General features: G+C 35.9%; 1 protein-coding gene across 2 annotated transcripts in view; it reads left to right on the top strand.

The window, feature by feature from the left end:
* Nucleotides 1-23,708, top strand: part of LOC142354010 (centrosomal protein of 135 kDa-like) — a 103,182-nt gene extending 79,474 nt beyond the window's left edge. For both annotated transcript variants that reach the window (XM_075406262.1, XM_075406261.1), the window contains 6 exons: nucleotides 341-487; nucleotides 1,082-1,291; nucleotides 9,727-9,929; nucleotides 16,240-16,344; nucleotides 16,489-16,548; nucleotides 23,163-23,708. In XM_075406262.1, coding sequence (XP_075262377.1) covers nucleotides 341-487; nucleotides 1,082-1,291; nucleotides 9,727-9,929; nucleotides 16,240-16,344; nucleotides 16,489-16,548; nucleotides 23,163-23,205 — 768 coding nt within the window. In that variant the 3' untranslated portion in view covers nucleotides 23,206-23,708. The remainder of the gene's footprint in view (nucleotides 1-340; nucleotides 488-1,081; nucleotides 1,292-9,726; nucleotides 9,930-16,239; nucleotides 16,345-16,488; nucleotides 16,549-23,162) is intronic.
* The last annotated feature ends 453 nt before the right edge of the window (nucleotides 23,709-24,161 follow it).

Here is a 24,161-nt window from a genome sequence, read left to right as displayed (position 1 = left end):
TTTTTAGACTGCCGATCTACGAATCTATTGCGGCTATTTTCTGGCAATCTGCCGGCTATGTTTTCGATTGTGTAATTTCGGGACATTTCTATTTTTATAATCCTACGAGAGATGCCTTTCAAAACGATGACCGGAAGTTATGCCGATTGACGGATAGGTTGCGGACTATACTATTTAATGATATCAAATTGTTTTCTATAATCATTAAAATAACACAATCAGGACATTCATTTACAAAATACATCAACAAGGTTACAGGGAGATTCTTATAAGGTCAATGACCCCTTCTTAAGTGTTTCAGAGGAATAGATAGGTTTTTAAAATGTAATGCATTGTATAGGCGCAGACGGAGAGCGCAAAACATGAGAATGACGCACACACTTACCAGGCAGAGCTCTCTTCCTCCAGACTGGAAATAGTCTCAAAAGAGGGAGAAGTCAGGCGAATGGAAGAGAGGGTGAGGGAGATGGACAGAGACATCAAAGAGGTAAAATTTATCAAGAATACGTCATTGAATTAGCAATTGGGCATATTGTTGATCTATTCAACATCGCCTCCCATTTGGTGCCTAATAGAGAGTGACGTCCCCTTCTAAGCTGTACTTACTGCTATTTTAGATGAAAGTCAAGATTTGGACATAAGACTACGGTTCAAACAAGTTGTAATTGGTCAATAAATTGCTCGCGTAAATTCTTTCCATTCATGAATTGTCTCCCTTTTTGCAATAGGGGAGGCGATTGTTGAAAAGATTCCATATTTTAGTTGGATGTCGTGATTTCAGTCCAGCTACAGCTAATTTTTTAGTGTTGTCCAGTATTTAAGATTTTCAATTTAAGCTTTCAGAATCCAAATAATGAAAAAAATCAGCCTGCGAATAAATCTGAAATTTTGTTTACAAAGGTACAGAATTCGGGGGAAATTCAAAACCCTCTTTCTAATATTTATTAATCGCTATAAAGATTTTCTGTTCTGTAGAAGGTAAGTGGTCGTAGTCAAGCTTTATTGACGAGTAGCTGAGTCATACCCAAGAAAGCTGCATAGATTTAGCGGAATGCATTTTAGATATTTATTTTTATTCTAGTACCAAGAAGCCTCGATGCAGTACGAATCTCAACTGTCTCAGCAGTCGACCACCATCTCAGCTCTCGAGTCTCAAGTGAAGGGACTGCACAGCGATAAAGATGCAGTGCTGAGTGACTTGGCAGCAGTGAGGGAACTATGTGTCAAACTGGACTCCACAAAAGATACTCTGCAGAGGAAGCTGGCCCAGAAGAATATTGAGGCCGACCAGGTAACAATGACGTAACTATCAATCAAGGCATTTTTAGACTGGATTTTAAGTTATTGAATTAAGTTTGAAGCAATAGTTACTGCCGTATGTCTTTTTATAGCTGCGAAGCTCTAAGCTGAGCGAAGCTATATTGCGGTGCTCTTGGTTTTTTTTACAATTCAAAGAATTTGAATTGTATTGGGGCGCTGTCTTTTTTTTTAAGATCTGTTCACACATTTTCATGATTTTTGAAGTCAAATTGGAGTAGTGATTTTGGTCACGCCGAAACAGGAAATGGAGCGAAAAAGCGAGTGGTTTTGCGGCGTGAATTTTTTTCGCTCTAATTTTAAAGTAGAGTGAGAAAACGGTGTTTGAACAAAAATTCGGTTTCTCGGTAGTGGTTTTTTGTTCACATGCGGCAATTTCACTCTGATTTTTTCTGTTTTTTCGGTTTTTTGGATCGGATTTTTTTCTAAATGTTTTTCCCAATCCATTCGCAGCTCATTCTAGGCCTAGTTTTTTGTTTAATAGCCGCCCTCATCTTCTCAGCCGGCTATTATTGCGCTCGTATTTTTTTTTTACTTCGTCAAACTTTTTTTCGCTTTACCATTTTGCCGCTTTTTCGACATTTTGCGTGAAATCTTTTTGACTTCTCTAGGCTAGTTTCTCTTCTCTCATTCTGCTAAAAGTGAATTTGAGCATCAGTTGCTCAGCAAAGCAATTCAAAATGAACAGAGTCAGTATAAAAAAATTGAAGTCAGAAATAGAAACGGGATAAACCCATAAAGCCCAATTTTAGATGCCCGCTATTTGAACGTCGTTCCTATAAGCTTTAGTTACCATCTCTAATGCTTATTGGTATTGATAGTAGCCCCTGTAGCCTCTCTCTCAGAAACAGAAGTACGTTATGTTCAACTACGAAATGCCATCAAAATAAATCGGACTTAAAAAATGTTATTGTACAAAAATCTTTTTTTTTCAATATCTTCTATTCTTTCAATCCCAATCATGCTTATTGGAATCAACGGCGGCTATTTTCCGGCAATCTGCCGGGTATGTTTGAATTTTAATTTTCATTTCCCGCTAGTTGTTTTTTTCTTCACATGCGGCATTTTGATATTGATTTTCTGTTTTTCTTGTTTTTTTGTTCTGATTTTTTTTAAAATGGTTTTCTCAATTCACTGATACTCCTTTCTAGGTCTAGTTTTTCTGTGTAGTCAATGAAAATTCTTTGAATTGTACGTCAGGACTTGTCCTGCTATGTTTTTTTTAAGATCTGTTCACACATTTTCATGATTTTTGAAGTCAAATTGGAGTGATGATTTTGGTCACGCCGAAACAGGAAACGGAGCGAAAAAGCGAGTGGTTTTGCGGCGTGAATTTTTTTCGCTCTAATTTTAAAGTAGAGTGAGAAATTGGTTTTTGAACAAAAATTCGGTTTCTCGGTAGTGGTTTTTTGTTCACATGCGGCAATTTCACTCTGATTTTTACTGTTTTTTTTTGGATTTTTTGGATCGGATTTTTTTCTAGATGGTTTTCCCAAGCCATTCACAGCTCATTCTAGGCCTAGTTTTTTGTTTGAATTAAATTTTCATTTCTCGCTAGTGGTTTTTTTGTTCACATGCGGCATTTTGACATTGATTCTGTTTTTTTCCTTTTTTTTTTATCTGATTTTAAAAATGGTTTTCTCAATTCACTCATTGTCCACTCTAGGTCTAGTTTTTCTGTTTAATCAATGAAAATTCTTTGAATTGTACGTCAGGACTTGTCCTGCTATGTTTTTTGTTTCGTCGTCTGACGCTTTTTTTCGTTTTACATTTGTTCACACAGCAAAGCTGAAAAAGTCAAATTTTCTGAATGACTTCTTCCTCTCACTAACGGCATTTGCGCGCGTGACGTCATTTCTCACTCGCTTTAGCGAAAGTTTTTAGGTTATTTGCGTGATTAGATTTTGATCATACGTGACTTACCTCACTCAATAAAATGACTTTTGCACTTTAAAACTTAGTTTAATTTGAATTTGTGTAAGGTCAAAGGAACTCATATGTGCAGTAAAGGTCCCTAATGAGAGCCTTCTGTGGAATGAATTGTAACAAGCGTTATTAATTTATCGCTGAATGTTTTTTACCAAGTTTTTTGAGCGGCGTCGATGTTTTTTCAATTTAGATCTGTATCTGTTTCTATCTCTATTATACGACACGCAGGTCTATTCTTTCGCAGCTTTTCCGGCAATATGCCGGCTATGTTTTCATTTAAATTTTTTATCTGACCCTATTTTAGTTTGGCTGATTTTTGTCTACCGTTTTCGAGTTTGAGTTTGTTTGACCTCTCAGCGGTTCATTTGTGCCTGCTTGCAAGGTTTAAGCAATTACATCTGATGCATTTGCAAATGTTTTGTCTGACACTACGTTTTTCTGGAGGACGGACTTGAATGGAATTCCTCCTAATTTAAGAGTAATCGCTCAAGATTTCACTTAAATGTGGTTTTTTATTACGGGGGAGCTGTAAGCTGAGCTTATCGTTTCATCGTTTGACGCTTATTTTTCGTTTTTATAGCTGTAAGCTGAGCGAAGCTATATTGCGGTGCTCTTGTTTTTTTTACAATTCAAAGAATTAGAATTGTATTGGGGCGTTGTCTTTTTTTAAAGATCTGTTCACACATTTTCATGATTTTTGAAGTCAAATTGGAGTAGTGATTTTGGTCACGCCGAAAGAGGAAATTGAGCAAAACAGCGAGTGGTTTTGCGGCGTGAATTTTTTTCACTCTAATTTAAAAGTAGAGTGAGAAAACGGTGTTTGAACAAAAATTCGGTTTCTCGGTAGTGGTTTTTTGTTCTCATGCGGCAATTTCACTCTGATTTTTACTGTTTTTTCGATTTTTTGGATCGGATTTTTTTCTAAATGGTTTTCCCAATCCATTCACATCTCATTCTAGGCCTAGTTGTTTGTTTGAATTAAATTTTCATTTCTCGCTAGTGGTTTTTTTGTTCACATGCGGCATTTTGACATTGATTTTCTGTTTATTTCTTAATTTTTGTTCTGATTTTTTTAAAATCGTTTTCTCAATTCACTCATAGTCCATTCTAGGTCTAGTTTTTCTGTTTAGTTAATGAAAATTCTTTGAATTGTACGTCAGGACTTGTCCTGCTATGTTTTTTTTGTTTCGTCGTCTGACGCTCTTTTTTCGTTTTACATTTGTTCACACAGCAAAGCTGAAAAAGTCAATTTTTCTGAATGACTTCTTCCTCTCACTAACGGCATTTGCGCGCGTGACGTCATATCTCACTCGCTTTAGCAAAAGTTTTCAGGTTATTTGCGTGATTAGATTTTGATCATACGTGACTTACCTCACTCAATAAAATGACTTTTGCACTTTAAAACTTAAGTTTAGTTTGAATTTGTTTAAGGTCAAAGGAACTCTTATGTGCTGTAAAAGTCCCTAATAAGACGTTTCTGCGGAATGAATTTTAACAAGTTTTATTAATTTATCGCTGAATGTTTTTCTTTACCTAGTTTTTTTGAGCGGCGTCGAGTTTTTTTTCAATTTAGATCTGTATCTGTTTTTATCTCTATTATATGGCACGCAGGTCTATTCTTTCGCAGCTATTCCGGCAGTCTGCTGGCTATGTTCTGTTTTATTCACACGGCAAAGCTCATAGTGGTAGTGTTCAGACACATTCCGCCCTTTTGTCGCTTTTCTGTGCGTCGCATTGTTTTTACGCTCATTTGAGTAGATCATATTGGCTGAATTGCGTGATTAATTGTTCTCGAACGAGGTTTGAAGCGATTATTCTAAAGGTGTGTCTTTTTAAGACTCGAAAAAGAGTTGGTGTTCTGCGGGGTGTTCTTTTCTGGAGTGTTCTGTGTTCTTTTTTGGTGTTCTGGGTGTTCTTTTCTTAGTAAGTATATTTCTGGCTTCATTTTTGACTGTTCTTTTCGAACAATGACTACTGTTTCCGGTTTACAAAGGTTGGGCATTAAAATTATAAGTACTTTGTTTTTAATGTTCAGTAGTTAGTTACCTCTTGTAATATATAAGGCCAGAAGGTCAATTTGAGTTTTGATCCCATAACAGTCTCAACCCGAACTAATTTTTGATACCTGAGTGTTAAATGCTTCAGTCTTGTACGACTTAGGCTGTGGGCTTGAATCCCTCCTAGTTCGGAATTTAATGCGACCATAGCAATTACGGGGTTATACTGCCCCCTCAATCAAATCGACCCGCCTGTCGTTCGAGAGCAATTTCTCCGACGGTTTACTCTTTTTTGCTTTTCTTCTGTTTTACTCTCCATACTCATTTAGGTAGGGATAGCTTAGATTTTGAATTTGACGACTATTGGCGCCTCCACCATTCAACTGGTTATGTTTTTGCTTGACCGTTTTGACTTTTCGAGTGACTTTTACTTCTTTGACTTTTGCGTGATCTAAATTATTTCTCTTTTTCTCACACCGCAAAGCTCATAGTGGTAGTGTTCAGACACATTCCGCCCTTTTGTCGCTTTTCTGTGCGTCGCGTCGTTTTTACGCTCATTTGTGTAGATCATATTGGCTGAATTGCGTGATTAATTGTTCTCGAACGAGGTTTGAAGCGATTATTCTAAAGGTGTGTCTTTTTAAGACTCGAAAAAGAGTTGGTGTTCTGCGGGGTGTTCTTTTCTGGAGTGTTCTGTGTTTAATTGCTCTCAAACGAAATTTGTAGCAATTATATTAGTCCTGTCGGTCTTTTTTTTGCGATTTTTTGCTTGACCAATTTTTTGTCTGACGCTTTTGACTTTTCGTCCTCAAAAACGGGATAAACAGGTAGCGCCCAGCGGGCATTAAGTGCTCTTAGAGCTTTTTAGCTCTGTTTCAGCTCAAACAGTTTTGGAGTCTTATACTTATGGTGTAAAGGGCGGTTCTTAGGTTGAAGACCCCCCCCCCCCACCCCCCCCCCCACTGCTCACCCCCCCCACAATTGCCCCCCCACCGCCCTGTTGCCCCCCACCCCCCACCCGACTCTCGGCACCCCCGTGCACCCTCCCCCCACCCGTGGCTAGCTACTGACGAACAACCGCTAGCTAAAAACGCAAATTTATACTAATTTTCACAATTTTTTTCAAGATTTTTGAAAATTTTTGTCAGTTTTTTAAGTTTCTTCAGCCCTAGCAGCCCTAGGTGTCAAGGAATCCACTCTAGGATTTGATAATAGGTTATTGAATAGTTACTAGTGGTAATAGAATGGTTTCAACATTTCAACACTGCGAATTTTTTGCATTTTTTTGATAAATTTTGCAAATTTTTTCAATGTTTTTGAAAGTTTTTGTCGTTTTTTAGGTTTATCCAGCCTCAAGAGCCAAGGAACTTCCTCGAGGGTTTAATAATAGGTTACTATGTAGTTTCTAGAAGTAATGGAATCATTTTCAAGATTTAAACAACACGAATTTTAGCATTTTTTGACAAAATTGCTATATTTTTAAAATTTTTTGACATATTTTTTCATTATTCAAGATTTTTCAGCCTCAGGGTTCAGACAACCTCCTGAAGGGTTTGATAATACGTTGCTGCATAGTTTCTAGCGGTAATAGAATGTTTTTCAACATTTGAACATCACGAATTTTAGCAATTGTTGGATAAAACTTGAATTTTTTTTTCAAATTTTTTAAAATTTATTATTATCTAAGTTCTTCCAGCCCCAAGAAACCTCGTACAGGCTTTGATAATAGGTTACTGAACAATTTTTATTGCGATAGAATAGTTTTGAACTTTTTAATATCACAAATTTTATCGATTTTTTAATAAAACTTATGATTTTTTCAATTTTTGAAATTTTTGTCATTTTATTTGCAGTTTTTGAGTCCTTTTTTGAGTTTAACGATTAATACTGGCCAACGAAGCTTTTTAAGTCTTGCAGATGGGTTACATGACAAAAATCCAGAGGCAAAAAATGTTCTTTGAACATTTTCGTCACTGCGAAATGTGGAAAGTTTTCTTCTGAATTTTGCACTTTCAGTTTTTTATTTGATTTAGTTACTAACAAGGCTAGAATCTCATGGAAAAAATTTGTAGCTCTCTCTTTCTCTCTCTGTGTGTGTTGGTTGGCGTTTCTTTCCTTCTCTTTCTCGCTCACGTTTTACCTCGCACTCTCTCTCTCCTTAACTCTTTTGTTGACTTCAGCGGCTGTTATGTGGCGTGATAATATCGTCTATTACCCTAGCCTCACGCCTCTTCAATCAAGAGAAAGCTAACCTCACTAAACAGTGGCTAGGTGCTGACAACCGCCCGCCGGTCGTTTGAGAGAAATTCGCCCAACGTTAGTCGGTTATCTTCTTTTTTGGTGTTCTGGGTGTTCTTTTCTTAGTAAGTATATTTCTGGCTTCATTTTTGACTGTTCTTTTCGAACAATGACTACTGTTTCCGGTTTACAAAGGTTGGGCATTAAAATTATAAGTACTTTGTTTTTAATGTTCAGTAGTTAGTTACCTCTTGTAATATATAAGGCCAGAAGGTCAATTTGAGAAGTTTTGATCCCATAACAGTCTCAACCCGAACTAATTTTTGATACCTGAGTGTTAAATGCTTCAGTCTTGTACGACTTAGGCTGTGGGCTTGAATCCCTCCTAGTTCGGAATTTAATGCGACCATAGCAATTACGGGGTTATACTGCCCCCTCAATCAAATCGACCCGCCTGTCGTTCGAGAGCAATTTCTCCGACGGTTTACTCTTTTTTGCTTTTCTTCTGTTTTACTCTCCATACTCATTTAGGTAGGGATAGTTTAGATTTTGAATTTGACGACTATTGGCGCCTCCACCATTCAACTGGTTATGTTTTTGCTTGACCGTTTTGACTTATCGAGTGACTTTTACTTCTTTGACTTTTGCGTGATCTAAATTATTTCTCTTTTTCTCAATTTCAAGCAGCTGAAGTTGAGGTGTATGTGAGGGGACCTTATTTTGGGTAGAGACTGTTATGGTATCAAAACTTCTCAAATTTTCCTTCTGACCGTAATTGGTGTCAGAGTTTACTAGCTACTGATTATTAAAAACACCACTACTATAATTTTTGATGCCCAAACTTATAAAAGAAAGAAGTAAGAGTTGAAGTCATGAACAAACTTACTTCAGTTAAAAGAACCCTGTAGAATGCCGTTGCTTCTGTTCGAGCCTTAAAAAGACACACCTTCACAATAATTGCTGCGAAATTTGTTTGAGAACATCGCAACCCAGTTTATATGATCTAGGGTAATGGGCCTAATAAATGACTTTACGCACATAAAAGCAGCGTGAACGCTGTATGAGAGTGTGAAAGCAACCACTTTTTTTTTTTAAAAAAAATGACAACATAAACGAAAACTGAGCTGCAAACTATGAAACAAATAATAAAACCAATTCACTGTCAATCTTCTGATAAAGTGACCGCCGTGTTGCTGTTTGGTTTCATCTCTTCTTGAAACAACTGTATGAGAAGTTGCTTGTTTATTTTGAGACTCCTTTATTGTCCAAGAAATCTTCGTTCCCTTCATTCAGGTTTTCTTAACGCGTTGGCTTCATTAACACGGGCATTATGAAAACGCTTGAAATTAATTGAGATTCATTTTTTGTTTGACGTTAAGTGGAAACTGCATGTCCGTTCTGTTCCATTTGACCTGGTATTTTGTTTTATATGAAATTCAGATGGTGTAAAGGTCTAATCAAAAGTAGGCTTACTAGTGGACCATATAAGCTCTGATAACACCATCTGCAGGCTCTCAATAAGTCTTTTACCCTGCTCACATGCCCCTGCTGAATCAAGCTAAAACAGAATTGACCCCCGTCAGTTGTTCGAGAGCAATTTGTCAAAAATAGTCGGTTATGTTTACCCATGACCAAGTAGTCTACTATATCTAATAGTGACGTTAATGCATGACAATAGTATCCTTTCATGGTAATTGCGACGATAGATAGATTTGTTGACTACACTGAAATGAGGTTTGTGGCATCTATTTAATTTGTGCTTTGGCAGAATTTAGTCTGTCATATTTAAGTTTTCTGTGAATTTTCACGCCTGAGGTTTTGAGCTCTATTGTGCAGAGCGCTCTTAGGCAAATTTGGGTGACGGCTTGATTAGATTTTAGTTAAACGTAGTTAAAGTATTTTGATGTATGAAAGATCAGCCACCAATTGAATTGTCTTAATAATAATTGAGTTACCTTGCCCGAAAAATATTTTCTACACTCGTCATTGAATTTAAATTCAAACTGTAATTAATAGTCGGAAGAGGTTCCCAGAAAATCAGGAAATTTATTGAATGCTATTTGTTTGAAGACATTAATATTCAAAGTTTGTTTCAAAGTTGGAAGAAAATAAAAATGAGAATATTGTGCATTGGTTTCAGTGATCTCTTCTTTCTAAGGGTCTTAACAGTTATTTCGTGGCTATTGTCAGGTGATCTGACCGCTATGACCGTAAATAGGCAGATTAAAAATGGCAGAAATTTCAGCTCGTGAACCAGCTAGAAGATGCGAAGCAAGAAGTTGAGCTGCTGAAGAAACAGTGCGAGAGTGAGAGTCAGACTATTAAAAACTTGGAGGACCTTTTGACCTCTAATAGGGAGAAGGAATTCGCATCTCAACTGAGCAGTCAGGAAAAAGAGACGGAACTGCAGTTGTACAGAGAGAGATTGGCGCTATCGGAAAACAAGAGGTTGGTTGTTTGGCATACTATAATTAAAGAGTTATAGAGAAACCACAATAAATAGGTGTTGATAAGATTCGAAATCAATGAACATTCAATTTTGCGAAGTTTTTTTTATAGCTGCGAAGCTGTAAGCTGAGCGTAGCTATATTGCGGTGCTCTTGGTTTTTTTTACAATTCAAAGAATTTGAATTGTATTGGGGCGCTGTCTTTTTACGACTCGAAGAGGAGTATTGGAGAAGTCCTTTTTTTTAATCACTTTAGTTGGAGTGAATTTTGAAGCAGGAAATGAAACGCGTGAAAAATTTTAGAGTGGTTTGGGTGCTGAACAAAAGTGAAGAGGGGAGCGAAAAGAGAGTGGTTTTTTGTTCATTCCGCTGTTTTCGAGAGAGCGAGAAATTGAGGTGTGAAAAAAATTTCTGTAAGCGAGCGAAATTTTGTGTTCATGTGCGGCATATTAAAACCGTTTCTTGTTAATTTTTTTTGGTTTGGAAGTCTTATTATGATATTGTGTGATCTTTAAGGTTGCTTTAATAGTGGTTTGTAGGTTTTTGTTCATTAATAAGAATTTTCTACCATTTTGCTTGTTTTTCAGCTATTTTGCTGAATTTTAGGCGAATTTTATCAATTTTTTGCGCTTTGTCTTGTTATATTGCTTTGTATGGGCTTTGAATAGACGCATGTTAGTTACTGAGTCTTTAGATACTAAGTGATTACATTTTCTAAGGTTTTAAACGATTTTTTGTTAAGAAAAATGACAATAAACTGAAACATTTTTAATTATTCTTCTTAATTTTTTGCTGTTTTTCGCTTTTTTTTCTAAACTTAGAGAAGTTTCTTAGCCTATTCGGTGTTCCTATTGTTTTGGAAGTTTTTCGGTTTTCTTTTTGTCCATTTAACGTTTTTTGGCTCTTTGTGCTCTTGTGACATCAAAAAAGCTTATTTTTTTCTAAGATTTCTTTCAAGTTGTTTTTATATGCTCTTTGTTTTCAAGTTTTTATAGCATTTGGGGATGCTTATAGTCCAATTTCGCTGTTTTTAATGCGTGTTGATGACTTTGATTTCAGTTTTGAGTCATTTTATTAAAGATAATTGAGTAATTTTTATGAAGATTTCCGCGAATTTTTGAGATTTTTGAATTTTTGCTGAAATCTTCTGATTTTGCTTTTTGCTCCTTTTTAGTATTCTAGCTTTTGATAGGAACTTTTCTAGAGGTTTTAATGGAATGTATTTTGGAGCACTTTTCAATGACAGATGTTACTAACTTTTCTCAATCTCTTTACTATTTTTTAATCAATTTTGATGTCTGAAAAAATTTTCTCTAAGCGAGCAAATTTTTTTTCACGTGCGGCTTTTAAATCCAGGTTTTTCCATCTTTTGATGGTTATGAAGCTTGATTATAATATTGTATTAGTTTTAGGTTTGTTTTGATAGGAATTGAAGTGTTCAAGTAGTTAATTTGAGTTTACTGCTAATTTGGAGGATTTTGATTAGTTTTGCTGATTTTTAGACGAAATTTAATGGTTTTTTCTTTTAATGCTTTAAGTGGGAATCGAATAAAAGCATGTTACTTAGGATATTTTCGGTTACCATTTGACTAAAGTTCTCTTGGTATCAATTATTTTTTCTTGGGAAATTTGGTAGAAAAATTGAGAAATTTTAAACCTTTTTTCTTATTTTTTGGAGTTTTTCTCTTTTTTTAAATCTGAGAAGTCTCCTAGCCTATTATGACTTGCCCATTGTTTTGCGAACTTTTCTTTGCTCTAAATGCAAAGGAACTTTACTCGGTTTTATGCTTCCTTGTATTATTAAAACTCATTAAGTTTTTCTAGTTTTTTTTGTTCAATTTGTGTTTGAATGCCGTTTCTATTCTTCCTTATTTTTTATGGCATTTTTGGAGGTTAAGGGTTCACAATAGTTGTTCTATTTATTAAGTCATAAGTATGGGCAATTTTATCCTTCGAGTCGTTTCCGGAATTCTTCCGGCTATGTTTTTTTTTAAGATCTGTTCACACATTTTCATGATTTTTGAAGTCAAATTGGAGTGGTGATTTTGGTCACGCCGAAACAGGAAATGGAGCGAAAAAGCGAGTGGTTTTGCGGCGTGAATTTTTTTCGCTCTAAATTTAAAGTAGAGTGAGAAAACGGTATTTGAACAAAAATTCGCTTTCTCGATAGTGGTTTTTTGTTCACATGTGGCAATTTCGCTTTGATTTTTTGTTTTTTCGATTTTTTTTGGATTGTATTTTTTTCTAAATGGTTTTCCCAATCCTTTCATAGTCCTTTCTAGGTCTAGTTTTCTGTTTAGTCAATGAAAATTCTTTGAATTGTACGTCAGGAATTGTCCTGCTATGTTTTTTTGTTTCGTCGTCTGACGCTCTTTTTTCGCTTTACATTTGTTCACACCGCAAAGCTGAAAAAGTCAAATTTTCTGAATGTCTTCTTCCTCTCACTAACGGCATTTGCGCGCTTGACGTCATTTCTCACTCACTTTAGCAAACGTTTTTAGTTTATTTGCGTGATTAGATTTTGATCATACGTGACTTACCTCACTCAATAAAATGACTTTTGCACTTTAAAACTCAAGTTTAATTTGAATTTGTTTAAGGTCAAAGGAACTCATTTGTGCAGTAAAGGTCCCTAATAAGAGGCTTCGGCGGAATGAATTTTAACAAGCTTTATTAATTTATCGCTAAATGTTTTTTACCTAGTTTTTTTGAGCGGCGTTGATTTTTTTTCAATTTAGATCTGTATCTGTTCTTAACTCTAATATATGGCACGCAGGTCTATTCTTTCGCAGCTATTCCGGCAATCTGCCGGCTTTGTTGTTCAAATCTCAAACATGTAAATTAGAACAAACACGAGGTTGAAGTTACATGTAATATTATAAATCAAAAATACCACATCTTTCCTTTGAATAACTGGATAATAAACTAGGGTTCGGTTTCCGGCTTTCGTGAATTATTAAGGCACATGTTTAGTTCTCAGTTTACTTACAAGTGTAGCGTTTACCTTGGTGATAGGATATTACGTTAGAGCATAATGGTTGTCTACGTCAAGGTGATAAGTTCATAACAAGCTGTAGATTAGTATAAATAAATAGTTATGATGACTTGTTGTTCCGACGCAACTTTATGAGGTTGTGAAGGGGGGGGGGGGACTGTATACTCAACTGGCTTTTTTGTTCAGTCAATTTTTACTCGTCGATGTGTATCGTATAGATTTGTGAGCGGTATCATTGAAAAGGTGGTCCAGCGTACACTTTTTGTTCAAAATAAATTTTCGAATTTCGTCGTTTTCGATGAGTTCTTGAGGTATAAAATTTTTGTGAACATCGAATGATTTTCCTTTATGTTCACTTTTCCAAAATCGCTGCTAAATTTTGTTTCTTTTTTGATAAAACAAATGCAAATATGCCGAATGATGACAATTGTTTCTTTTTATTGAGTTCACAGATAATAAAAGAATGAGTAGTTTTAAAGCTTTAAGTTTTCTCAAAACTCCTTTATAAAGAAGCGAAAAATTTCTTTTTTGGCACTGTGTTTCTAAAATTATTTCTAAGTTTTTTAGTTTTGCTGAATCTTTTGCTGTGTGCTGTCTCGCCATTTAATCTCATAAAACAATGTTTCAATAAAAATTGGCGTTTGAATGAGGCCTATGAAATCCCAATTAGGTTTTCAGTTTAGCACTTGTGATTTTATTACTGCGACTCGGTCATTTCATAATAGTGAGTTTTATTTGAGCTTGTCCAGATGTGTTTATTTTCGGGGGTCTTATCAATTGCTCTCAAAAGAAGTTTGTAGCAGTTATTTTTGTCCTGTTGGTCTTTTTGCGACTCGAAGAGGAGTATTGGTATTCTATAGGTTTTTAGCTAGAGAAAGTTTGTTCCTGACTTTAAATTTGACTTCTTTCGCTTCCAACGTTCACCTCGTTTTTTGATGGTTGAATTCTGTTTTCGAAAATTGGAATTGAACCATAGCTTAGTTTGTTATGTACAGTTATTAGAAACTGCTGGTAATATTCAAGGTGAAGAGGTCATTTTGAGATTTTTTGATCCCATACAAGTCACCCCTATTTATCTTAATAACAGACCCCCAAACCTACCCCCCCCCCCCCCCCACATCCCCATATATCTACCTGCACCACCCCCACCCCCTATTCCTCCCCCCTCACTTATCTATCCCCTACCTGCCCCTCAACCTAACCCCCCCCCACCCACCTACACCACCTTACCTATCTACCTCCACCTACCCCCCTCTCACCTGCCACCCACCCACCCCACCCCGACTACCCAGACCCCTAAACTAAAAGCTGAGCCCTCAGGTTTTAAAGCCATTTCTACAGTTTCATTAGGCTTTTATTTTCTTCGTTATTTCTTTTTAGTATTTCCTTTTTAGTCAGGTTAGTGATTATATTGCACGAGTCGTTTCCAGTATTCTACCGGCTATGTTTTTTTTTTAGCTAGAACAAGTTTGTTCATGACTTGAATTTTGACTTCTTTCGTTTGATTTACTTCTGTTTTTGATTTTTGACTTCTGTTTTCGAGAATTGGACTTTAACAGTAGCTTATTTTGTAACGTATAGTAATTAGAAACTGCTGATATTATTCAAGGTTTCAATAATTTTCTGATCCTATGTAGTGATTCTATGTTGAGATTTTTGATCTTATGTAAGTCCTTACTTATTTAAAATACAGACCCCCGCCTACCTCCCCCCACCTACCTACCCCTCGTCACATATCTACCCCGCCACCTACCCTCACCACCTCCCACCTACCTCAAGAACCTAACCAAACCCCTTGAACTGAAAAAAATTGTGTCTGCATTTTCTTAAAAACTTTGATGTGGTTTGTTGAGCTAATTTTCTCGTTCTTGTTTTTCGTACTAATGTTTCTCGTTTCTGATGTCTCTATCATTCTGATGGTTCATTCGTTCTCGTTTTAATGTTCTGATTTAATGTTCTGGTAAGGTTAGGTTAGATTATAATGCACGACGCTTCAAGTCGTTTCCGGTATTCTACCGGCTATGTTTTTAATGCGATTTTTCGCTTGCCCGATATTTTGTCTGACCCATTTGACTTTTCGTCCTCGAAAACGGTATAAACAGGTAGCACCCAGAGGGCATTAAGTTCTCTTAGAGCCTTTCAGCTCAAAGTTCTCCATTTATCCGTTCCACAGAAATTATTTTGGAGACTTATACTTATGATGTGAAGGGCGGTTCTTAGAGGTTGACCACACACACACCACCCCGCCTTAACTCCCCCCCCCACCCCCCCCCCACATGAGGCCCTCCCTCACTTCACCCCTGCACATCGTTCCGGCCTTAAGGCACCCGTGCAGTCAAAGACCCCCCACCTTTCAAAATCTTTTATAGCCTAATTTGGTGTTTAATTGCCCTCTAAGGAAGTTTGAAGGAATTATTGTAAACGACTGTGTCTTTTTTATGCAAAATTTTTGCTTGACAGTTATCTGCTGAACATTCTTTCGATTTCACTTCTCGAGTGACATTTTACGCCCATCTTTTTGATTTTCTGAGTGATTGAGCGGTTGGGAGGGATTACAGAACATGGTCCGTGTAGCTAAGTGATTAATGTCAACGAATATAATCCTGGAGATCGAGGGGTCCCACCCTTGTCGGAATTTTTCGCACGCTAGAAGTTTCTGTGGCTTGTACTCCCGACAGTCGTTAGAGAGCAATCCGGTTGACATTGTTCGGTTTTTGTTTTGAAACTTTGTCCATCTCTATTTCATTTGGTAGAAAAATAAGCGAAGACGAGCGGGGTGGGAACATTATGTGCAAACGCGCATAACCGAGCCTCCTTTATGATTATTCCGCTCTTGGATGAGAGTAACGAGCCTCTTGTGATAAACTGAAATTATTGCCACATAACAGGCGTAGAAAAGAGCCCATGGTTTTATAATTGTCAAGTTCAGTGGAATTTCAATATTTGTGTTTTTCTTGACACGTATGATAATTTTAGTGTATGCAAACTTCGCCGACTAATAAATGCATTATGGCTATTCAGCAAGCTTTACTTATTCTATTTTAAAAGTCAAAACCACAAATGTTGCAACCCACGTTGTCGCAATTTTATTAAATAGTTCTATGGTTTTAAGGAATGAAGCTGATAAAAAGTTCAAGAGTTGCTGGTCAGTAGAGCATTTCTATCTATCCATTTGTCTATCCTGCATTTTTATTTTGTTTCCTTTGTTCAGTAGTTCAACTGACTTATTTTTATACACCAAATTCCACAACAGATTTTGTTCTCAGATGAACTTTAGTTTTAAGTGAAAATTTATATCTGGAGATATCCGTTATAGTGGTTCCCTTCAGCGTGAGATCCAGAGCTTCAAGACCAGACTTGGAACCAGCGACGCTGAATTGGAAAGATGCAGACGTCAACTCACAAACGAGAGATTCGAAAGGTCAGATTTTATAAAATTATTTCAGTAGTGGCTAATTCAAGTTTCGAAAAGTAATGATACAACTGTTGTGTGACTAAAGTGACTGACAAAAGATAGAAGCAACAGTCAGGCCAGAAGTTGTTGAATCTACGTTTTGTGTTTTAGAGAACGCGTAGAGCAGGACCTGCGTAGGATCAAACAAGGAAGATACTCGAGTCCAACCAGGTAAACAGGACCAGTCCTTACTAATAACAATAAATCTTTCAAATCAAAGATATATGTTTCAAAGACCCAGCGAATTTATATCTCGGCTTATTTTTTGACAAAAATCATAGTCACCAAAAAGAGGCAATGATTTGATCCAGAAATAAAGAATGAGCCGAAAGGACTGCCAAGAATAGGTCGCTGTTGGTTTAATGCTTTTCCGATTCGATTACTTAGAAACCGTAATTAAAAATTATTTTAGTAGCTCCCAGAGTACTGATCTATTTTCTGATCCGTTTTTTTTAAAAAACTATTTCATGTCGGCTGCATTTGGTGTTTCGTAATTTACACATCAGTCTAAGAGTAACTTATTTATTTATGAGGTTGATGATCAAATTTTATCTATTAGACTCCAAAAAACAGTATGCACAACTAACAACGAACAGCCAAACATGAATTGTCCTTAAAATTTTTTAAATGATACTGCGCTATCTGAATCATATGGATTGACATGTATTCCCTTTGGTTATAATCGTGAAATTTCTTTTTTTTAACTTAAAAGAACGGTAGCTGGTAAGCTCTAAGCTGAGCGTAGCTATTTTGATCTAATCTTAATTGTTCAACAATTCAAAGAATTTGAATTTTATTGGGGCACTGTCATTTTACTACTCGAACAGGAGTATTGGTGGAGCGTCTTTGTTCATTGCACACATACAAAGTTTGTAGCGATTGTATTTGTCCTGCTGGCATTTTTAAATGCTATGTTGCGTACTACTGAATTTTCATTTAATCCTTTTTTGGTCTAAACTTTAAACTTTTTTTCCTCAAAAACGGGATAAACAGTTTAAAGAGGGCAATAATTTCTTTTAGAGACTTACGGCTCACTACTCTCTAAGTATGCTCACTCTACGTGCTCGCACGACAACACCCTCGACAATTAAGCTAAAGCTAGTCTCCCGAAGGGCAGCTAACTACTGACAAATCTAACTGCTCACCATTGAATTCGCTCGACGTTAGTCCGTTATGTTTGATGAGTGTATACGGCATATGAAATCCAACTGTTTTGGTCAAGTTACTGCAGACAATTTAGGAGCAGAGAGAAGAGACTGGTTTTTTCCCTAACGCATTTGAGAGAGAAGGTAGCGGTAAAAAAATTTTCGCTAAGAGAGCAAAAGTTTTTGATTACGCTTGGCTTTTTGAAAGCAGTTCTTTTTCTAGCCGAAGTGGTTACACTTGGCTGCATCTTAGGTTCTCAAAGTTAAAACGGAGTTGACCATAATTATTACGTACTTTGTGGCAAAGTTTACCACCATTTTAACTGATACGGTAATTTTGACGCGTTTTAGGGCAACAATAGCATTTTTTTTGTTCAAAAAGGGGTTTGAGTGACCAGCATAGTTGTTTCTGGTGCCATTTTGCGCAGATTTTTCTTGTGTTAAATCAGTTTGAAGGTATCAGCTTCGCAAGTTTAACTGATTTAAAATCGACTGATTTTGACAAATTTTTTAGGTTCTTCTGATTTATCAGTTCTCATGTAATACAGAGACATGCATGCCTTTCTATACTTCATTCGAAGGCGAAGATGTTGTTTTTAGTTGCACCGCGCTGAGTTAATCATGACTGAAGTTGCTCGCGATAAAGTTAGCTTGTTCAATATTTTTTTTAGTTTTCGTTTAAATTCAATCAACTTTAATCAGCTTCATTCATCAATCAATTTTTAAGTGAGTAATTGTTGAGCAACGAGAAATTTAGAGGTTTCGTCTAGACGTGAAGAAATTTCTTTTGAATTCTTCTTTTTGGTTGGAATTAATTAGAAGTGACCAAATATGGCAAGTATTTTCTGTTATTTATGGCTTGGAGATAACATTTTTCAAATATTATTTCTACATATTTTTTTCAGTATCTGAATCAGATACTCTCTGGATCAAGAAAAATTTTCTATGCCAGAATTAGTAGCTTTTGTTAGAGAAGTCCCGATTTGAGAGTTGACTTGATGTTTTTGTTCTGACTTTGAGTGAAATAATGATTGATTGCTCTCGAAGAGAACCAATTTTTGTAAACGTGTCTTTTTTATGCAAAATTTTATCTTGACAGTTTTTCGAGTGACTTTTGCGCCATTGACTTTTTACGTTTTGCGTGATCTAAAATTCTCTCTCAATTGCAATTTCAAGCAGCTGAACTCAATTGGTGGCAATTTAATACTAAAAGTCAGATGATAAGTGCGCCGAAATTGGTGTCATCTTTTTCACTTTAATTCTTAATAGTGGAATTTATTAACCTCTAATAAGGTTTTTGAAGCCCCCTAGTGAAGTTCTTAGTCCCGTTCAGGCTCCCCGACTGAAGAAGGTTGCAATTGATTAGCACGCCAGTAGTTCAAGAGCAATTCTTCCTACGTTAGTCGGTTATGTTTGTTTTTTAATCAGTTTATATTCTATCGTTTGCCATTTGTTGGCGCTAAATTTTTGATGCTGAGCACTTTGCTCTGTGAACTTTGCTTTGAGCAGCTTGAACTTGATGTACAGAGAATTTTGATTTTGTAGATTTTTTAGTTTAATCGCAAAAGAACAATGTCGAAATTTATATAAAAAAGTATTTCAGGTCATTAAGTCTGCTTGTTTTCTGTAGGATTTAAATAAGTGACATTAGTAAATGTGTTTGTAATTAATCTAGCAATTTTAGTCACGCTTAAATAGTAAAAAGGGTGAAAAGGAATTCAGTTGCTGGAGTGATAACAGTTGTTTTTTGTTTCATCGTTCAAACATTATTTTTGTTTTACATCTGTGCACTTAGAAAAAGTGACAGTCAAATTTTTTTAAATGACCTCTTCCCCTCGCCAACAGAATTTTTGCTCATATACCCCTCTCTACAGAGAGCTGTTAGGCAATTTGCGTGACTTGATTTTGATTATACGTGACTTATCATTCAACAAATTGACTTCTGCACTTATTATTTTATTTTAAATTAGTTTAAGGTCAAAGAAACTCAAATATGTGTAAAAGTCCCTGTGACAGAAGGTTCTGTGGAGTGAAGGGGAACTAGTCAAATCTAATGATCACTGAAAATTTTTTCGTAGATTTTTAAGGAGGCAGCGATAACTTCATCAACACATTTCTGCATCTTGCTATCTATATTCTACGGTACGCTAGTCTATTTCGCAGCTAATTTTGCAATCTCGGCTATGTTTTAAATTTCTATAGATCCTCAAAAATTTAGTCACAGTTTCTCCATTAATGCAACAGACCAGCAAGCTGTACTTCAACTAGTGCAGCTAATAGGGTAGTCACTACAACAACAACAACAACAGAGAACGCTCACGAACCCCCGAATGAAGGGGGGACTGTGTGTGACACTACAGTCCATCGCCTCTATAGAACTACCTCGCCCCACCCTCCGCTCCCTCGAGCCCACCCTTGCTCCCTATGCGGGCAGAGTAAATTGTGTCCTGACCGCAGGGATTAAAGTTTAACAAAATGGGTGCGAGGAAAAATCATTCCGCAGATTTCATTGTAGTGTTGCAAAAAATTCAATATACATTATGGTTCAGCATTTAACGTGTACTTCATTTTTTATAGCTGCGAAGCTGTAAGCTGAGCGTAGCTATATTGCGGTGCTCTTGGTTTTTTACAATTCAAAGAATTTGAATTGTATTGGGGCGCTGTCTTTTTTTTTAAGATCTGTTCACACATTTTCATGATTTTTGAAGTCAAATTGGAGGAGTGATTTTGGTCACGCCTAAACAGGAAGTGGAGCGAAAAAGCGAGTGGTTTTGTAGCGTGAAATTTTTTCGCTCCAAATTTAAAGTAGAGTGAGAGAACGGTGTTTGAACAAAAATTCGGTTTCTCGCTAGTGGTTTTTTGTTCACATGCGGCAATTTCACTTTGATTTTTACTGTTTTTTCGATTTTTTGGATCGGATTTGTTTTCTAAATGGTTTTTCCAATCCATTCATAGTCCGTTCTAGGTCTAGTTTTCTGTTTAGTCAATGAAAATGCTTTGAATTGTACGTCAGGACTTGTCCTGCTATGTTTTTTTTGTTTCGTCGTCTGACGCTCTTTTTTCGTTTTACATTTGTTCACACAGCAAAGCTGAAAAAGTCAAATTTTCTGAATGACTTCTTCCTCTCACTAACGGCATTTGCGCGCGTGACGTCATTTCTCACTCGCTTTAGCAAAAGTTTTTAGGTTATTTGCATGATTAGATTTTGATCATACTTGACTTACCTCACTCAATGAAATGACTTTTGCACTTTAAAACTTAAGTTTATTTTGAATTTGTTTAAGGTCAAAGGAACTCATTTGTGCAGTAAAGGTCCCTAATAAGAGGCTTCTGTGGAATGAATTTTAACAAGCTTTATTAATTTATCGCTGAATGTTTTTTACCTAGTCTTTTGAGTGGCGTCGAATTTTTTTTCAATTTAGATCTGAATCTGTTTCTATCTCTATTATATGGCACGCATCTCTATTATATGGCACGCAGGTCTATTTTTTCGCAGCTATTCCGGCAATCTGCCGGCTATGTTATTTATTATAGCTGCGAAGCTGTAAGCTGAGCGGAGCTATATTTGGTGCTTTTGGTTTTTTACAATTCAAGGAATTTGAATAGTATTGGGGCGCTGTCTTTTTACGACTCAAAGAGGAGTATTGGAGAAATCCTTTTTTTAAAATCAATTTTATTGGAGTAATTTTTGAAGCGGGAAAAGAAACGCGTGAAAAAATTTGGAGTGATTTTGGTGCTGAACAAAAGTGAAGAGCGGAGCGAAAAGAGAGTGGTTTTTGTTCATACCGCTGTTTTTGAGAGAGCGAGACATTGATGTGTGAAAAAGTTTTCTCTAAGCCAGCGAAACTATTTTCACGTGCGGCTTTTAAAAGCAGTTTTTTTGCAACTTTTGATGGTTATGAGGTTTGATTATGACATTGCATTAGTTTTAGGCTTGTTTTGATAGGAATTGAAGGTTTCAAGTAGTTAATTTGAGTTCAATGTTAATTCGATGTTTTTGATCAGTTTTGCTGATTTTTAGACGAAATTTAATGATTTTTTGTCTGCTTTTTTTAATGCTTTAAGCGAGATTTGAATAGAAGCTTGTTACTTAAAGATTTTTCAGATAACAATTAGCTAAAGTTTTTTTGGTATAAATCATTTTTTTTTCTTAGGAAAATTGACAGAAAAATAGAGAAATTTTGAACCATTTTTCTTATTTTTTTGTAATTTTTTTTAACCTTAGACAAGTTTCTTAGCCTATTATGACTTGCTCATTTTTTGCGAGCTTTTCATTGCTCTAATTGTAAAGGGACTTTATTCGGCTTTATTTTTCCTGGTACTGTTCAAAAAAGTCATCAAGTTTTTCTAGTTTTTTTGTTGAATTTTTGTTTTTGGTTTTTGAATGAATGTCGTTTATGTTCTTCCTTAATTTCTTATGGCATTTGTGGAGGTTCAGGGTTCACAATAGTGGTTCTAGTTGTTTATTAATAAGTGTGGTTACTTTTTTCCTTCGAGTCGTTTCCGGAGTTCTTCCGGCTATGTTTTTTTAAGATCTGTTCACACAATTTCATGATTTCTGAAGTCAAATTGGAGTTGTGATTTTGGGTCACCCGAAACAGGAAGTAGAGCGAAAAAGCAAGTGGTTTTGTGGCGTGAAATTTTTTCGCGCTAAAATTAAAGTCGAGTGAGAAAACGGTGTTTGAACAAAAATTCGCTTTCTCGCTAGTGGTTTTTTGTTCACATGCGGCAATTTCGCTTTGATTTTTACTGTTTTCAATTTTTTGGATCGAATTTTTTTCTAAATGGTTTTCCCTATCCATTCATAGTCCGTTCTAGGTCTAGTTTTCTCTTTAGTCAATGAAAATTCTTCGAATTATACGTCAGGACTTGTCCTGCTATGTTTTTTTGTTTAGTCGTCTGACGCTCTTTTTCGTTTTACATTTGTTCACACAGCAAAGCTGAAAAAGTCAAATTTTCTGAATTACTTTTTACTCCCACTAACGGCGTTCGCGCGTGACGTCATTTCTCAGTCTCTCTAGCAAAAGTTTTTTGCGTGGTTAGATTTTGATCACAAGTGACTTACCTCACTCAATAAAATGACTTTTGCATTTTAAAACTTATGTTTAATTTGAATTTGTTTAAGGTCAAAGGAACTCATTTGTGCAGTAAAGGTCCCTAATAAGAGGCTTCTGCGGGATGAATTTTAACAATCTTTATTAATTTTTCGCTGAATAATTTTTACCTAGCTTTTTTTAGCGGAGTCGATTTTTTTTCAATTTAGATCTGTCTCTGTTTCTATCTCTATTATACGGCACGCAGGTCTATTCTTTTCGCAGCTATTCCGGCAATCTGTCGGCTATGTTATTCAAAATGATATACTTTAAAATGTTATTTGCTGCCACTATAAAAAGTCAACTCTTCACAACTATCATAGAATCTGGTTTTTGAGTATCAATTTCTAATACACAAATCGTCTAGATTTCATAGCAGCAATAAGATCATACAAAGTCATACGTTTTCATGGTTTGCAGATATGTTAATGCAATTTTTCATTTCAACATTTTAATCAAATTTGGGAATCGCTGATAAATTCGGCGATTTACCAGCAACAAAATTACCCTGCGCTAATTGCAAAACTCAAATTGTAATTTTTTTCAGAACTACAACAGGTGACGAGAACCGATACGGTATTGAAGATTGAAAAAATTTCGAAGCAGGCTATTGATCGGACCTCATTTAGTGTATTTGCAATGACCAACGCCATCTTCAGAAAAAAGGAACGGCCGAAAGAGGATTCGAATCAAATTCATCCTATCGCCTTAGAAAACATATCCGAACTTTACCCTTAAACGACCAGTGTCAAAAACTCAGTGTTCATTAACTCGATAATTATAAAATTGTGAATTGCTTTCTTTTTGATAACAAATTGTGTAATTCTGTTATTTTGAAAGTTTGATTAGAAATATACGTCCGCAATGCTCATTTCGAATCATTGAATGTTTTTAGAAAATTTTACTCTCTCGCGTCTGAAGTTTGTTGAGCTGTGATTAATTGAGTTAATAACAATTGTGAATTATTTTTGTATACTGTACTTTTAAATACCTTCTCTATTACAATACATGCCCGTATTTGTACAGTTTCCCCTTACTGTTTGAGATCAATTGTACTTAATATTAGGTCTATTCAATTAACTCTTCAAGACCACTTTTTCATTGTCTAACTGAATGAAAACCGAAGGATTAAAACTGAAATGTCTGTAAAAGTCGTTCAGTTCTAATGAAAGAAAGCTATACTGTTTGGGATAGTACTTTCGAGATAGATAAAACGAACCTAAAATCCTCTTAAATTGAAGCCCCCATCGTCCTGAGAAACTGGACAAAACGCTAACGTAAATTGTGTGCCGAGAGACGATGGTAACGCCGAAAAAAAGATATTCCTGCGTAGTTTTGCTTCTACATGGTTTTCATATCTTGCAGTGCTCAAATTTAAAAGATTTCCGAAAAAATATAGTATAGAACGCTTTTCCGACTAAGAATATGCATGATTGTGGTAATAAATCATGTTTTTTCCTGCTTTTACGTCTGCTATTCATCCTATCGCCTTAGAAAACATATCCGAACTTTACCCTCTAACGACCAGTGTTAAAAACTCAGTGTT

The sequence above is a fragment of the Convolutriloba macropyga genome, chromosome 15, assembly GCF_964194025.1.
Source record: "Convolutriloba macropyga chromosome 15, txConMacr16.3, whole genome shotgun sequence".
NCBI lineage: Eukaryota > Metazoa > Xenacoelomorpha > Acoela > Convolutidae > Convolutriloba > Convolutriloba macropyga.
Note: the sequence above shows the minus strand (reverse complement) of the source record. Positions and strands in the feature narration are given on the sequence as shown.